Here is a 17,379-nt window from a genome sequence, read left to right as displayed (position 1 = left end):
AGAGAGAGATTGAGAGAGAGAGATAAAACAACAGATGTATTTGGAAACACTCCTCTCTTATTTCTCTTCTGCTTGCAATGGCAAAATGCTGTCTCCTGGGATATCCAAGATAACTTAGCTGCTGTGATGCTAGGCTAACCTGAAAGTGAACTACTGAAATTCTGTCTCTAGAAAAGACAGATTAGTTGTCTTATTAGTTTTATACTTATAAAAGATGAATTATCACTAGGATTACTAAGAAGAATTTTGTGTTAGATCATTTTTCTCAAATCTCCACTATAGACTCATCTGCTCACCTGAGGGTTTTGAGTTTTATGGAGCAAAATTTGCCTAGAACAGGTTGTCAGCTTCTGTGGACACAGTCTACTCCCGGGAATCCCACTGGAAGAAAGAACAAATGAAGCATCTCAAGGACTGGAGGATTCTCTTCCCCCGGGGTATTCAAGGAAGACACCAGGGAACAAATTGAACAAAGTTTATTTCATCAACAATGAAAAATGCCCAGAAGGAAATGAAGCACAAGATTCAGTTACACAAAAATGAAAGCTATTGACCACTTGGCCACTTCTCATACTAAAAGAGAAGGAAATAATAGGAAGTACTGGAAACGACATTAAATTGTCCTCATGGTGACAACCAAGATGGGCCTGACATAAGCCAGTCCAGGCTGTATGTGTGGCCCAAGTGCGCACATGTGGTTCTCCGGTCACTGAATCAGAACCAGCCAGGCCCCACGAGTCAGAGTCTCTGGGGGCTGTGATTCTGCATTGCAAACAAGTCCTTGGGTAGCTCTGAAGGTTCACCAAGGTTTGAGAACCACTGGTGTGGCTGACTTCCGTGAAACAGTCCCACTTTTACAGCTTTCAACTGTCATTTATACAAATTCAGGCAAAGAATGGTTTTTAGCATGATGCCCGATGTAGCAGATAACATGACCTCAACATAGAGTTGATCTTTGCTGCAGTCTTTTCTCAGATGGGAAGAACTGATCATCCCTCTCTGCCACATAATTTGTTCCCTTGAGGTTTCATAGCCTCCGGAAGGTTCAGGTGCTCCCATGTCCACTTCCCATTGCCTTGCCGGGTTCCCATGGAGGAAGGCTGCCCAGGTCTTGGGCCAGTCTTAGATGGGCATTTTCATTCTGCAGGTATACACAGCACATTTCACATCAGTGTGGAATGCCTACTTCAGGCCATGCCAAGGATTCTAACTTCTTCTATAACCAGGAACTTCTTACACTCACCTCCAGCTGAGTGAAATTATACTAACAGGTGATCACTTAAAGGGCACGCAGCTCAGCCCTTCCTAGACAGTCTGGATGTCATCCCTGGATTAAGCCAGACTTCAAAGAACTATGGTTATAGACCATTTGCCTTGGCCGCAGAGCCTCTTTCTTGAAATGTGCCTTATCATAACCATCTCACCATCTCCTGAGGGAGGTCTTAGTCAGTTATCATTCAAAGCCTGCTGCGCTGAAGATGTCACCCACTGAACCACTCAGTGTCCCCTCTATGAATGAATGCACATGAACGTTTTCTTTCGGATCTTACCTGTTTCTCCAGAAGGGGGTAATTTTGTTTTTTAGAGATAGGGTCTCATTTTGTCACCCAGAATAGAGTGCAATGGCGCAATCATAGCTCACTGTAACCTCAAACCAGGGAAGATGTGTGACTTATAGGAAGAGATCATCACCTCTTCCTTACTGCTTTGGTGACAAGGAAACTGAAAGCCAAAAATATAGTCCAGATTTTAGCAATTATTTAGGACCTATGACTAATATTCTCCATTGCAACTGGGGGTGGGCTGGGGGGTGCATATGAGAATGAGCTCACTCCATCCACTACTCCCTCTGGGAAGGATTTCTGCAACACTCTGGTGATACTCATGCCTACCAGAAACTGGGAATGTCCAACTTTTGAGACCTAGCTAATGATGTATCCAAAGCACTAACCAGTACCTGCCATCTGCTAACAGAAATCCTCATGCTTATGGTTGTCCACAGCTCTTTCCGCCTTCGCCAAGGCCCTCGCAACAGAAGCCTCAGAGGCTTTCATGTGGGAGTCATGCAGGCGTCCCTGGGCCCAGATCTTTGCTGCTCACAGATGTCCAATTATTGGCTAAGTGACTGGGAGTGGCTGACGAGTCATGGACTGGGGAAAGGAGGGTGGGAGGGGAGCCCATGGAACCCCTGTCCACCCCAGTATCGTAGCCCACAGACTCTCCCCAGACACGGAGAGGGCAACATGGGACACAGTGAGGATAGAATCGGGCATCATAGGTGAGGTGGGATCTGCAAACTGCACACCCGCTGGTCTTCTGTCATGGCTCAAGTGAAAATGAAAACAGAAACTGCCCTTAGAGACAGGGGCAAAAAAACGGCTGTTCCTCCTTTGTCCAGCAGATGGCACACCAAGCACTTTCTTCTCACCTGGGAGGAAAGGGGGACCAATGGTGACTGCCCGGGGAGAGCTTCTAAACTGAAATGGGAAGACCCCATGGGATTCACAGGGCCTTTCTCTTAAAGCCATGGAGAAGAATGAGCCTCTTGGTTTGAGCTGACACTTCTGATGAAGGGAGGTGCCTCCATTCATGGCCACTCAGGGATTGGTTTGATGAGAAAGAACGAAAAAATTAAAAAATTAAAAAATAAACACAGTTCAGCAGTGTGTAAATATACAGAAAGGCTATGCATGTGGCTGAGAGAAGCACAGTTAAGCAGGTGCCACGCACCCCTGGGCATTGCCCTAGAAACATTCATGACAGCGTCTTCATACAAAATTCTAAGTGTGGGACTTTGCTCATAAAGAGGCTCCCCGGCAAGCACTGACAACAGACCTGGACTTCATCTCTCCACAGCGGCAGCCAGAGGGAAGGTTAGTGGTCACTGTTTGGTGTCATCCTGGACTTCCAGACATCTCAATTTACAAAAGGCTTCCAAAGCCTAACTGGTCATTAGGTTGAGGAGCTATTATTTGATAGTTAAGCTCAGAAACCAAAAACAGCTACACTGACGGCAACCCAACTCATGCAACCTGTCCAGAAACATACAAAACTGGTTTATGCCACCCAGCCAGCCGCAGATCATAGAGAGGTACACAAATAGCCAGGGGCAGAGACAGACTCAAGGCCAAGCAAAGAACCTGCAGCAGCGGCACACGGTGCACACGGCGCTGCACTCCGCAATGCCTGGCTAGCAGGCCAGCCCGCCCCCTAGGTGGAAGCGACTGCTTTGACATTGGCAGATTTTACAGCTGACCTTGGGATGTTCCACCCATCACATCAAACCCATCTGATATATGGCTAGAAGAGACTGCACCTTCACTTTCCCAAAAGGCAGCTAGAGTCACTAAAAGAGTGTCTTTTTCCTTTTAACAACAAAAGTCATCATAGTGAGTGAAGTTAAGATATATCTTGTTTGAAAGTCTGTGCACTTCAAGGTGACCATGACTGAATGACAGCAGCAGTAGCAACAACCAACCATGTTCTTGTACCAGTCATTGAAACTGCACTATGATTTGAAAAGGTCTCCCATTCTTTGCCTCTCACACTTCATCCCCTCAAAAACAATGATCACTTTGAAAACTCTTGTGAGAACAAAATTCCTACTCTGAAAAGAGCAGAAGTGATTTCCCCGTGTCTAGGAAGGCAAGAGTTTCTTTAGTCCACTATCATATTCAGTGCGTTTGGGTGGCTTTTTAAATGCCTTCAGGGAAGAATTTATTACCTTTATGCCCTTCTCCTGAACGTGTGTGTGTGTGTGTGTGTGTGTGTGTGTGTGTGTGTGTGTGTGTGCGCGCGCGCGCATGCGCACATGCATACATGGTATGCTGGACAAGGCAGCTGTCAGTCTTCATCGGCAGCAAGTCTCCACCTGGAGCACAGGTAGACACAGCCGCTGCACAGCAGGAGCAAGCCCAGCACGGTGTGACTGAGTGCCAGGACTCCAACTGCAAAGAGGTACAGGGTTTTGTCACAGTAGTCCTGAGGCTGCTGGAAAGGGGGAAGAAAATCAGGCAGGTACACAGAAAAGACCCAGTAGTTTCCCAGGATGAACCAGAGGAAGAGGAAGAGGCTCAGCAGGAGGTGGATGTAGTATCTGTGCGCATTCTGCCTCCAGGGGTATTCGTCGTCGTCGTCATCATCGATCACCACGGCCTTGGACAGCAGCCGCCTCATCCTGGTGGAGTCGTACAACAGGAGAGACACCTGGGGCGTGGTGGGGAGCCGGGTGGCAGGGCAGAGCAGCAAAGTAGAGGGGAAGAGAGGGGAAAGAAGGCAGCGGTGGCAGGGGTGTTGGGGAGAGAGAAAGAGGAGAGAGAGGAAGGTGTCATGAAAAGTGCACACACTGAGTTAGAAATGCCACCAAGCAGCAAAATTTAATTTGAAGAATGAGAATTAAAACTGGCAAGAATGAAGGCATTGATTCATCGCCAGCATCCTCAGTGGCGTCTTCCTTTTAGATGTGTGAGTTGGTTTGGACAAGGGGTTAGTTGGGGTGACTGGTCTCCGCATCAAGGTTCAGACTGACTCTCCCCTGTATTGTGCTAGCACATTTGCACCCACACATAATGTAAAAATGACACCTGGTCCGCATGCTAGAGGCCTTGAAATAGATCCCTCTCTCTTGGCAGAAACCCCCAGCAGACTTTTCCCTGGTACTTCCAGGCCATGTAACAGGCTTGGCCAAATCCAGGTACTGTGAGCCGTTTCCTCCCCACCCCAGCCCCGCCCAGCCTGCTTTCTCTCTTCTTGGAAGTTTGCACCACTCCCCATCTCAGGCATCTGGAATTCCCAAGTGGGGCTGTGGACTGAGAGTGTTGTCTCTCTTGTCCTTGTACACCTTTCAAGTCAAGAGCACAGACCCTTGTCCTTGGAGTGATACTCTTGGGGGACAAAGACCATCTGGGCCCCTGGCAGATGATCCCTAACTCCAGCCTGACACGCCTTTGAAATTCTGCTCCCACTTGGTTACACAAAGCACCACAACCCACCCAACTCTAACTGGCCACAGATGCCTTTGTCACAGGGGAGCACACTTCCCCTGGAAATGCAGCGGTGGAAGGACACAGGTGGTCTTTGCTAAGGAATCCCTTAGCAGCTCCCCGTCTTCTCTGCCTAGCAACTTGATCTGTGATGTTTTTGAAAGCCTGGCCTGTGTATCTGCTCTCTCCGGCTTCCTAAGCTGCCTACCTCTCCCGAGGCCACGCTCATGGCACCCCTAACCCTGGAGAGCAGGGCATTAGAAAGGATCCTTGGATGATGGAGGATGTAGCTGACTGGCAGAGGCGGGGAGAGATTCTGAGCTTGAGTGAAATGGAAGGGCAAGCAGGAGCCAAGAGATGCAGCTAAGTGGGCTCCAAACTGTGAAGAGAAGCAAGGATAAAATAAAGAGACAGAGAGATGGGAATAGCGAACCCCAAGCCATGCCTTTGGGTGGGTGATGACTCCAGGTTTGGACTTGTTCCATTTAAAATTCTGGATGGAAATGCAGGTGCTAGTGGCCCGCAGGGGGCGGAGTCAGAGCCTGGAGGTGAACAGAGACAGGTGAGGACTCCTGGCGGAGATCTGGGAGCTACCCGTGAGGAGGTGATAGTGACTCTGGAAATGGGTGTTGTACAAAAATAGACCCCAGTACTGAGCAAAGTGCTTGACATACATTATCTCAATGAATTCTCCCAGCCTGAGGCAAGAGGTACTAAATAAACATGGGCGCAGGACCAAAACTGGAGCCATTGGGCCAAAATGTCAATAGCGATTTTCTCTGGGTGGTGAAATTTACAGATGATTTTGATTTTTTTTCTTTGTCCTTATCTGCATTCTCTGATTTTCCACAATGGAGAGTTATTACTTATGTAAAGCTACAAAACCTAAGGAGGGTGGTTAGTTCAATGCTTGGTATGTGTGATCTTTAATGTCCATCCTCGCCTGGGGCTGCATATTATCCCTGTTGCCCAAATGAGGAAACTAAGGCTCAGAGAAGTTAAGTCGCTTCAGTGAGATCCACAGTGAGTAAAAGAATGAGAAAGGCAGTGATCCACACCTCTTTGACCACTGTCTACACCACAGTACACCGATGATTAAATCAGAGGAAATTAAATTGGAGGGTTCACTCCTAAGACTTGCAGCCTGGCTGGGAGGCAGAACATCTCCATAAGAAAAGGAAAGTGAGACCTTAGGGGACTTCGGAGAGACACCCACAGTAGAGCTGACTCATCCAGGGAGGGCTGCCTGGAAGAAGGGGCATACTTGGGACCCCTATGCACAAGGAGAGGTGCGAGGGTCCTCTCTGAGGGGGAGTGGTGTGGCAAAGGTGAAGGGTGGTGGGTTTAGGGTAGGGGGAAAAAACCAACTGACGGTAGTAGGTTGGCTGATCGTGGCTGTGTGGTTGGGAAAGCCCAGGTTGAACACCAGCTCTGCTGTTGCCTCACTGTAAGCTGGAACTGAGAATCCAGCTCAAGTCTCCATCACTCAGATGCATTTCCCTTCCTTGCAGGGTCCCATTCCTTGGAGGAATTCCCCCACCCACCACGTGTCCACAGATCTGGCTGCCCTCCCAGGACTGGTTCTCGGCTGTGATGATGCCAGGAGAAAGGAACCAGCCCGAGGAGAGAGCTGTGGCAAGTGGGTCCCACTGCCCAGACTTTATGGAGCCACCTGGCCCCCTTCTCTCCCACTAACCTTTGAGGTTGTGAGCTCTTCCAATCAATGACCTTTTAAGTTAGCCAGGGCTGATTTTTTGTTCCTTGTAGTCAAAGAATCCTTCCTGAAGCAAGTACCTGCCTCAAAGGGGCACGGTGAGGACTGAATGAGCTCCAAATAGGGCAGAGTCATCAGCATGGCATTAGCAAAAAGCACATGCTCACCAGGGTAGCAATTGCCACTAGGAAGGGTGATGTGCGAAGATGAGGGGAGTGCAGGGTAGGCGATGGTCACTGAATCCATGTTTTGGAAACTGTCTTTTAACACGACCCTCAGTAACGAATACATTTTATGCCAAGTCCTAGGCACTGGGTAACTGCATGTCCTTGTTGGCTTAGAGAAGTCCTGGTTTATGCTGTTGTTCTGGCAGGATGATTATTAGAGCCGCTTTGTACTCTCAAAAGTGTCCCAGTTAGGATGATAAATTATACGGTCAACTCACCCAAATACACATGTTCATATGTAAGTATCACACAATACTTAACTTACTAGGCACTCTAATTTTCTATTTTATTTTTTAAAAAGCAGGTCACAGCCTACTTAATTCATTTCCTGATCTTCATAACCCTCAGTTCTTTTGGGTAGCTCCATGAAATGTCAGCTCACATCTCTTCGTTTCTCTCCATAGAGTGCAATACTGTGAAGCTATCTGATGCATTTCAGGAAGGATGTTGGGGCCCCCTCAGCAGGTTTGAGGTTGAATACGAACCATCATTATTACAAGTAAACTTCTGCTTCTGGGGACTCTAATCGTGTTTGCCGCTGCTCTAATGGTTATGGACTCACTGTATATTACCCTTGCCATCATGAGCACAAAAATTTAATTTGGCTTCAAACGGTTTTAGATTGCCAGGGCAAAAAAATCAATGCTGCTTATTAGGGCCTTAGTTTGTTCATTAAAATAAATTACCTTTGGGTCCTGGGTTGGCTTTCAGAAAGGAAAAGTTTGCTGTTATTAAGAGGAACAGACCCCACGGACAGCAGCATCTCTAAAGGAAAGCTCCACTGGGCAGCTTCACGATGAGGTAGTCGAATGAGAACAGGAGAGGCAGAGGTAATTACTGCTAAAAACGCTGCCCTTGTTTTAAGCATCTCTGTGGCACTCAAACTGTCAGAGCCTTCCCTTAACACTGTGGGGGCCATGGGGAAAATGTGGCCCCGCTGAGCCAAGAGCCTTTGGGTTTTCTTGGAGCTGAACAGAGTCCCTGGTAGATCCCATGGGGATACTGTGATGGGGACCATCGTGTGTATTTGTACATTTTAGGACACTGCCCACCAGACCGCTGTTAGGAGATGGGGGCATTTATCAGGGAGGTTCCCTCAGACACAAAAGCCTCCAAAGGTTTGCCCCAAATCAGACGTCTCCCACGACAGAGTGGAGCTTGTGGCTACCAGTTGCATATAAGAACAATTTTCAAGACATTCCTTTGATGTCTTAGATCAACAGCATGACCAGCTCCACTGGCCAGGATCGCTCCAAAGATTCCAGCACCAGAAGGCAGCTGGCAAAGAAACCCAACAGTGGTTCCGAATAAAAGTTCACACTTGGCACTCTTAACTCACTTTTCTCTTGTGTTATGGCTTTGTTTTTATGGAACCATCTTGGGGAAATGGATGCTTGTGTTTTCTGGCTTTGATATAGAAAGTGGTGAGGTGGGCTTGGAAGGCTGGGAAGAGTTGTTGATAGATGGAGGCTGACCGAAACTTCTCTTGGTAGGTGTAACATTGCTGTGGGCCAGGGATCTTGAAAACAACTGCACGCTATGCATGCCCCTGATATTTCTTCTTCAGTTGCTTTTTCTGTTTAAACAAATGTCAATATAGCCCAGGAGCAGATTAACTACATAACCTTGAGAGTCACAGAGAAGCACTCCTACCCCAGGCATAAGAATACTTTAATAGTTGATTGATAACTGCAGCCAATTAATCCTATGTTAGTCAATTGAGAACTAGGAGGTATAGTTAAAAGCAGAAATAGGAACTGCTAAATCAAACATATTTTAACCAAATGCAAACCCTGCCTGAACAGGAAGCTTTTTTAAAGCAGCAGTGCAGAGAAAGACCATGATTTCACTGGCTGAATTCAATGGCATAACTGGCAGTCAGGGACTCCTCTGCATCAACTCTTGTCAGACCAAAGCCACAGCTTAGCACACTGAACTCGACAGCAAGAAGGAAGCTCTTGCAAAGAAGCGCAGCCCTGGGTAAATGCCCTGCATCTGGAAAAATCTGTGTCTCTGGAGCCAGCCCCATCACTTCAGCAACCACGCTTAGGGGGAAGTTGTTTTGGCTCCCCTGTGAATAGCAGGCAAATAACAGGTGCATTCCAGGATGGCTGTGAGTTAAATTTCTACAAGGACTACAAACAGCAGATAAAGATACTTTACCTTTAAGGTGCCGACAATGCCACCCACTAGCAAATATAAAGGTATGAGGGGCTGTATAGGGCAGTCCTCCAAAAATTTCATTCCTGCATAGGGCAAACAGAAGATGATTGAGAGAAATACATTCAAGAGCACAAAGCCTGGTTCTGAAGATGAGTGGAACACCTTCAAAAGCCAACATGTTAAACATGCAAACCATATGCTTGTGGGATCTGCTCAGCCTCACCAGTCACCTGATCCCCAGGATGCTCAGTGGATTGACACTGCAGAACTCACTCTCACAGCGGAGTGGCGATAAATACTCCCGCGGACAGGGCAGGGACCAGGTGTCAGTGCACCTTTTTTCTGGGTATTAACTGGCTATGGGTTGCACTCTGCTTTTCTGAATAGCCAGTGTATGAGAACTCAAGTTTTCAAGGATTCAGAATTCAAAGGATCCCTTTAAATATACAGTTTTCTTGATATGCTTAAAATAAGATTTAATTTATGAGTCACATTTCCAAAATGTGACTCTGTGAATGAGGTTCTCATCTACTCTGTTTCCAGGGACCAGGTGGCAGGGAGGAGCCGCTCTTCCTCCTTGTGTAGCGAGCCCTCTGCTGTGTTAGTCACAGTCACCATATGATCACCATTGACCATGTCACTCACTGGACCCCACGCTGGGAAACACGCGTGTGCTCACATATCCTTAGCTACCAGATACAGAGTACTACCAAGCCAGCCTGCCCAGACGCCTACCCTTTCTTAACGGTAATTTTTCTCCCCAAAGCAATGCTCTGTCTACTTTTCTCAGGTCTTTGTTCTCTAGACCTATTATTAACAAATGACATAATGTGTCTATTTAAAATATAAAGAAGAAATGCCCATTTCCGTCAGGGACCAGTCTGGCTCAAATGACCAAGCTCCAGATGAATTCTAACAGACACCTTTGCTATGGGAGACACTGACTGCCCAGCATGTGCCCCCACCACATTGCCCATCTCCCTTGTTGAGTAGCAAGGCAGTGTGACCAGTTCTGACCAGTGGGCTGTGGGACACTTTGGGGCCAAAGCATGTGTTTATTTTTTTTGAGACAGAGTCTTGCTCTGTGGCCGAGGCTGGAGTGCAGTAGCATGATTCAGTTGCAACTCACTGCAGCCTCAACCTCCCAGGCTCAAGCGATCCTCCCACCTCAGCCTCTGAGTATCTAGGATCACAGGGATGTGCCACTATGCACAGCTAATTCTTTTTTCCTTGTAGAGAAGGGGGCTCGCTATGTTGCCCAGGTTGTTCTCAAACTCCTGGGCTCAAGTGGTCCTCCTGCCTGGGCCTCCCAAAGTGTGGGATTACAGGCATGAGCCATTGTGCCCAGCCCAGGCCAAAGCATTTAAAAACTGATACATGATTCGTTGTTTGCTTCCTCTGCTTTGACCACCTGGAAGCCATGGGTGGAGATGGATTGTTCTCAAGATTGAAGCAGCTTGGAATATTATGTCATCACATTGCCTGGGAAGTCCCCATGCCCACTGACCCATGATGGAATTTGCATAAGCAAGAAATAAACCCTTATAGTGTTAAACCACTGGGATTCCAGGGTTAATCTGTGACTGCAGCACAGTTAAGTTACCCTGGCTAATACATTTGTCAACAGATTCCAAGAAAGGGAATTCTTACTGTAGAACCAAAGCCTCCTGTTTAAATGACATTTAGACTTTTAGCTTTGATTTGACATTTGATTCCCTATAAATGCCTGATACTTAAGCAGAGGGAGTAAACTGTTTTTCTATGACTACACCATATTCCACTGAAATGAACAAAATTCTCTAGGTGTACAGAGAGCTATAAATTCAGAGCCCAAACAGAATTTAGTCAAATATACACATTGATCCGATCATCAACCTATGGAGGCTTGTCTTTTAGTTATCTCTGATGTGTAGCCGAATTTGTTATTAAATGGAAATACTTTCCAAGTCTCAACACAGCCTTTTCACACAAAGACCTTTAAGCACTTGGTGCCAAATTTGTTGGACATGGACCGCCTTTCAATTCAAAAGCCAGCTGTGAAATGAACACTGAGTAATGGCTTAGATATCTGCTCATTCCCAGTGAATAAAAACAGCTGCTGTTCACAGGAGAGTCAATCAGTGCACAGATGGCTTAAAACGATCCTAATAAATTTAATAAAAGCCGTCTTTCCCCCTTGGTTCTCACGTACTGCTTAGGACCTACCTAAACTCTAGATTTTCTTTCTTGTCTGATCTGCAGTATCGCGATTATTCTTTTTGGCTTTAGATCTCTCCCTAGTTCAGCTGATAACAACTACCAGATGTAGTGATTTTTAAAATATTTGTTATTGTGATAAAATATCTCAACAAACATTGCCATTTTAACCATTTTTAAGTGTACAATTCATCGGCATAATTACATGCATCATCTTGTGCAACTATCCCCACTATCTATTTCCAAAATGTTTTCATCACCCCAAACACAAACTCTATAACCAATATTGCTCTAGAAGCAACAAGACCTCCAAAACCCTCTTTCTGCAGTGGATGTGGTGATTTTAATATAATATCCATGGGAATTGGCTTGTGGGGTCTTTTCTCTTTTATGCAGCCTTGTTGGTGGATGAATTGTTGCAGTTAAGTTCATTTGAAAGGTAACTGGCTGGGTGCGGTGGCTCATGCCTGTAATCCCAGCGCTTTGGGAGGCCGAGGTGGGCAGATCATTTGAGATCAGGAGTTCAAGACCACCCTGGCCAACGTGGTGAAACCCTGTCTCTACTAAAAATACATAAATTAGCCAGGCGTGGTGGCGGGCGCCTGTAATCCCAGCTACTTGGGAGGCTGAGGCACAAGAATCGCTTGAGCGGGGTAGGCAGAGGTTGCAGTGAGCCGAGATCGTTCCACTGCACGCCAGCCTGGGTGACAGAGTGAGACCCTGTCTCAAAAGAAAGCAAAAAGAAAGATAACTAACCCGAGAGTCCAAAGGCTAGGGTTCTCTTCCCTTACAGATTTTGCATAGAATGCCCTCTGGAGAGTATTCCTGACTTCCTAAGCTGGGTACGCCTAACATCTGTGAACTCTTCTTGGAAGAACAGAGCCACATGATAAATGTTAATTTTTGAATTGCACTGTAATAATCACAGTACCAGGGCCTACTGAAGTGACTGAATTGTTCACTCTTACACTAAATGGCCCCAGACTACTTAGCTGTTTTAGTTCTCTGCAAACCTTAAAATCTTATCTTCTTTTTTATTTCCTGTCAGGCTGTTAGCTTTCATGTCTTACAGATCTAAGGATACTGTTTTTGTTTCCATTTTTAGTACTGTGGCTTCAGCAGGAGTGGCAGGGTGAAACTTACATAACAAAATAAACCATTTTAAAGTGAATAATTCAGTGGCATTAAGTGGATTCACAATGTTGTGCAACTACCACCTCCATCTAGTTCAAAAACATTTTCATCACCTCGGAAGGAAGGCTCCTACCCATTAAGCAATTAGGGTACTGGGTGTTTCGTTGTTGTTTTGCAACAACTGCTCCAATATGCTGTGAGCTTGGACCTAGAACACTGGGCCTGCTGAGCTTCTTTTCTGTTTTGTTTTTTTGGTTTTTGTGTTTTTTGGAGACGAGGTCTCACTCTTGTTGGAGTTGGCTGGAGGTACAGTGGCACCATCATTCCACCTCAATCTCCCAAGTAGCTGGGGCTACAGGCGCACGCCACCACACCCAGCTAATTTTTAAGTCAAGACTTGAATGTTTTTGGTAGAAACAAGGTCTCACTATGTTGCCCAGGCTAGTCTCAAACGCCTGGGCTCAAGCATTCGGCCCGCCTCAGCCCCATAAGTGCTGGGATTATAGGCATGAGCCACTGTGCCAGGCCATGCTGGGCTTCTAGGTAAATAGGGGTAGCTAGGTCCTGTACGCGGGCCTCAGGGGCTCCCATTAGCAGTGTTCAGGAGCATGAGATTAATTTCACTGACACGTGATAACAATTCTTAGCTACTCAAGGAGCTTCCCCCATCCTGCCCCTCCCCTGACCTCTGCTAGACATCACACTTCTGAATTATGAGGTTGTTTAATATACGTGATTTATGGAAATATTCATTCATTCAGCAAAAAAATGTATAGAGTACCCATACGTCACCTAGCGCCAGGTGCATTTTTTGTATTGCTCGCATCCTGCTTCCACAAGGGAACATAGGAACTGGGAAAGGACTTTGGGAAACCTCTAGCCCAGTCACTCCCAAACTTGGGCTAGAGGGATCAGAATCATCTGGGGACAGATTTCTAAAAGAGGGTGTCTGTTTCCACCCAGATATACTGCACTGATATCTCCCAGGGTGGGGCCCAGGAATGTGTGTTTTTTAAATCTTCACCAAGTCATTCTGAGATGGCACATAGGTGTCTAGGAATCATCGGGCTGGCCAGTTCTTCTTAAGCACATATTTAATGTTTAGAGATTACACGCCTTGGGTCCATGCCCCAACCTGGCTGACCTGTGGCGTCCAGCAGCTCGGCAGGCAGCTTACCTATGAAGGCCATGGACAGAGGTAGAGCCAGGAAAGCGCAGAGCACAAAAACGAAGCAGGCTGCAAGGAGAAGAAGGGGCAGGCACTGGGTTAGAAACACACAGACCCTTGCATTTCCTCTTTACTGCAGTTTCTTAAGCATCCTGTGAAACCTGACTTTCTCTCCAGAGGCAAGTCAGCAGACAGGAGGAGAAGGTCGCAGCTCGCCTGGGGCTCCCACACAGTGGATGCAAGCCAAGACTTGCATTTCTCAGAGAGCTGAACATCTCTTGTGATCACTCTGCTGATGCCAAGGCCCAGATTTCCTGCAGGACCTCTCCAAGTCTGACAGCTTATAGAAAAGGAGTTTATAAACTGCCACTGTGCCTGTGCCAGGATGCCAGAAGCTGCCGGCATCCACTGAGCCGGGCAGGATTCACCCTGTGCTTCCTGGGCTCCTGTACCCAGGGCAGATGGTTCTTCTCTTCCCTGGATAAAATTCACTGACAACTCACTTTATCACTTTAAGTATTTGCTTCACAAAATCTTTTTCCCTTTCCATTCATTTGGTTATATATTCCATAGCCCATGACATTAGGTGGGCTCCTAAAACTTCTTGCTGACACAGTATAATAGAGCTTTGAACTGACTTTGGGTTTTTCTTTCTGTTAATGCCACCAGTTCAACTTTTAGACATTGGGAAAGAACAAAAGAATGGGGGCTACACAGGCTTGGGTCCAAATCCTGGCCCTGTCACTCACTGGCCATGTGGCTTTGGGTAAATTCGTTGACATCCTGAAACCATTTTCCTCTTCTGTAAAAGGTGGTGACAGATATATGCATGAGGACCTCAGTGTATGAGGCAACTTTTATGATTAGGCAATTACTTCCCCACTTTGCTTCTTGGTTTTCTCATCTGTTCAACGGACTGCAGATATAAGTTTTGCTTGGCCAGTAATTTTTTTTTTGAAAGTGTGAATTTGAATGCTTCTTGGGTAGGCCTGCCCCCCAGTTCCCACTGTCAGAGTCTTGACAGTATCACACATCTGTGTTTTCTGCTGAGTCCCGTTGTCATGCTGAGAGCTGACAGAGGATCTCTGAGTGAACATCATGGTAGCTTCTGCAGCATCTGCTCCTTCCTCTCTAGGTCATCACCTCAATTATTTTCAGGTACCACCACCTCCCTACCTCCCCATTCTCCTGTGCCATTTATGTGCTCTAGCAGAAGCTGACCCCACCCTGGCCATGGAAAAGGGCATGAAGTTTCACCCTCAATTAACCAGAAGAGCCCCACTTACCAGATATGTTATTAGTAGGTAGGCTCATGACTTATATTGGGAAATTTACTGAGAGTCAGGAAAAAGCTTTCTCACTCTGCTGACAAAACTTCCGGAAACAAGGTTTCTCCCTTCCTGGCCACTGGTGAGGAACTGAATCACTCCAGGGGTGGCTGGCAGCCTTCCTGCCACCATGAGGGGAAGCCAGCCTGCGAATGAGACCAATGCCAAGAGGCAAGAGGAGAGGTGAAAAGAAACTGGGTTCTCAGTGACATTCGTCACCCATGGAATCATACTACCCTTGATGCTAAACTACTTCTGGACTTGTCATGTATAGGAGCCAATAAATCCCCTTTATTACTTTAGCCAGCTTGAGTTGGGTTTTCTATACTATACAGCGTCCACTGTACCTGGCTTCATCTGCAAGGTCCTTTGCGGTTCTGAATTGTCAAAGATCTAGGATTTATCTGGGAATCTGTCTTCTTTAGAGAAGTGATCTAAGGCTGCAAGTGCCTCCAGCTGGGAGCCTCACGTGCACACCACCAAACGCCAGCTCTGATCTTACTACCCACAGCGGGTAGGGTGCACAGGGCAGGGTCTGCCCCTCTCTCAAAGAGACCCCAGAAGTTGCCCTCCATGCCCATCCTGACCTTCACCTCCAGGAAATGTTGATGCGGGCAGGCACGCAGAGTGATTTGCCCCAATTTCACTCCTCCCCTCAAAACATCCCTGAGTTGGATACAATGCTATCACCAGAGCCAGCTTCACAGGCATGCAACTTAACGGCCCCATGCTTGGGAGGACCCAGCATCTGGTTTGACGCTCTTCTGTTGCCATCTTGAAATTCTAAATAAATTTCTCTCGAAATCGTGTATTGTAAGTGAAGTTGGACAGGACAGTGAGGCATACGTGTGAGCAGAGGGAGCCTGTGAAATGCTCGCGTCTGCTGCTCTTCACCGCCAATATTCACATTTACTCTGCGAGACTCGGAGCCAATACGAGGGAAGCGTGTTGTGTCTTCAACCAAGTAAGCAGGGGGCTGACAGTCCTGAGAAGATATACTTTCATTTGAACCAGAACTTGCTTCAGATGCAGACAGAAGGCAATGATGTTCTAAGAAACAGGAACCACCAAGGAACCCCACCAACCCCTTTCTGACGCCTAAATTAGTCTACTTTTTCCTCTCAGACCTTCCTCACCCATCTGTGAGCAGAAGGTGGAGAATGGGGGCAGAATGCGCCCATATCAAGAAGCAAATGAAGACTTGTTAGTTTTGTACAAAGTTTCCAATGTTCCAGTAAAAACAAAATACGTATAAGAGCGATGAAACACAAGTTGTGTCACTTCAGTGACTCAACATATGAGTTAAATGCTCTTACAGTTGCATTTAAACCTGGCATTACACAAAATTAAGATGAATGATAAAATATATACTAATAATTACACATTTTGATTTCCCCCTACTTAAAAATGACATTAAATAGCAAATAAAAAGGCCAAAAGAGAGACTGCAAAAGAAAGGAAAAAGCTTTTTATATTTTAGTCCCTTGAACAGTGCTTCTTTCCTGCTTTTTGAACAAGGTACTTTGCATTTTTGTTTTGCTCTGGGGCCCTGCTGGTCACGGGTGACACAGTGCTGCTGGCAGGTGTGGTGAATTAGAGAGAATTTCAGTTAATCTACTCTAGCCACATCTGTTTTAATTTTCAACTTAGAGTGGGGGTCAAGGAAGAAATTTCTTGCTGGCAAAGGACAGACAGTCAAGGGGTCGCTGAATCCCATTCTGTATTTCTGACCTTGGAGCTTGTTATAAGGATGATAAAAAGTGATTGGGATTCCAGAAAATCCTTCCCTGTGCTGCAAGCTTAAGGCAGATGGTGCCACCTGGCCACATATATAATCCAGGCAGTGAGTGATACAAAGAAATGGAGCAGTCCCCAAGGAGGCACCTGTCACCCAAGCTCCCTACTGAAGCGTGGCAGAATATGCCACCCCGAACTATGCAGCTGTGGCATAAAGGCTATTTGGAGCTAAAGGCACTTAAAAAATAGCAGATGGAAGAAAGGTGCCCTGACCCTCCCCTTTTCCTTCTTAAAAGTGGGAAATAAAAGTCCCACATAGAGGATGTCCTCCCTATACCAGAGAAAAGCACCATTCTTATCATCAAGGATGGGACACTGAGACCACGAGAATTCTGTACAAACAGATCTTGTCAAAATCATTTTCATCTTCCCTTAGCCTCCCCGCATAGTTTGGTTCCTTTCCTGCAATTACCTCTCTTTGTTCAGCCAAGTATAAAAGCATTTGGGTTTTGCTATTTCTTTGGGTTTCCACTTCTTATAAAGGCTCTTGTGTCACGTAAAACTTGCACTAAATTAGTGTGCTTTTCTCCTGTTAATCTGTCTTATGTGAGTTTAATTCTCAGGCCCAGCTGAAAAGCCCTAAGAGTGGAGAAGCAAAACGTTACCTCCCCTTCACTACCTCCCAGCAGGGCTGAGAGAGATGGCCAGGGCCAGAACATTCTTAATGACC

The 17,379-nt window shown here is 46.4% G+C and overlaps 1 protein-coding gene across 1 annotated transcript in view; it reads right to left on the bottom strand.

Moving 5' to 3' along the window:
* Positions 1-460: 460 nt before the first annotated feature.
* The window catches only part of LOC105545733, a 32,435-nt gene continuing 15,516 nt past the window's right edge, over positions 461-17,379 (bottom strand). Inside the window, exons 3-5 of the mRNA XM_011988754.1 lie at positions 13,594-13,653; positions 9,087-9,169; positions 461-4,206 (exon numbers count right to left, since the gene is read on the bottom strand). Of these exons, the coding sequence (XP_011844144.1) occupies positions 3,844-4,206; positions 9,087-9,169; positions 13,594-13,653 (506 nt within the window). The 3' untranslated portion in view covers positions 461-3,843. The remainder of the gene's footprint in view (positions 4,207-9,086; positions 9,170-13,593; positions 13,654-17,379) is intronic.

Source organism: Mandrillus leucophaeus, unplaced genomic scaffold, assembly GCF_000951045.1.
Source record: "Mandrillus leucophaeus isolate KB7577 unplaced genomic scaffold, Mleu.le_1.0 Scaffold338, whole genome shotgun sequence".
NCBI lineage: Eukaryota > Metazoa > Chordata > Mammalia > Primates > Cercopithecidae > Mandrillus > Mandrillus leucophaeus.
Note: the sequence above shows the minus strand (reverse complement) of the source record. Positions and strands in the feature narration are given on the sequence as shown.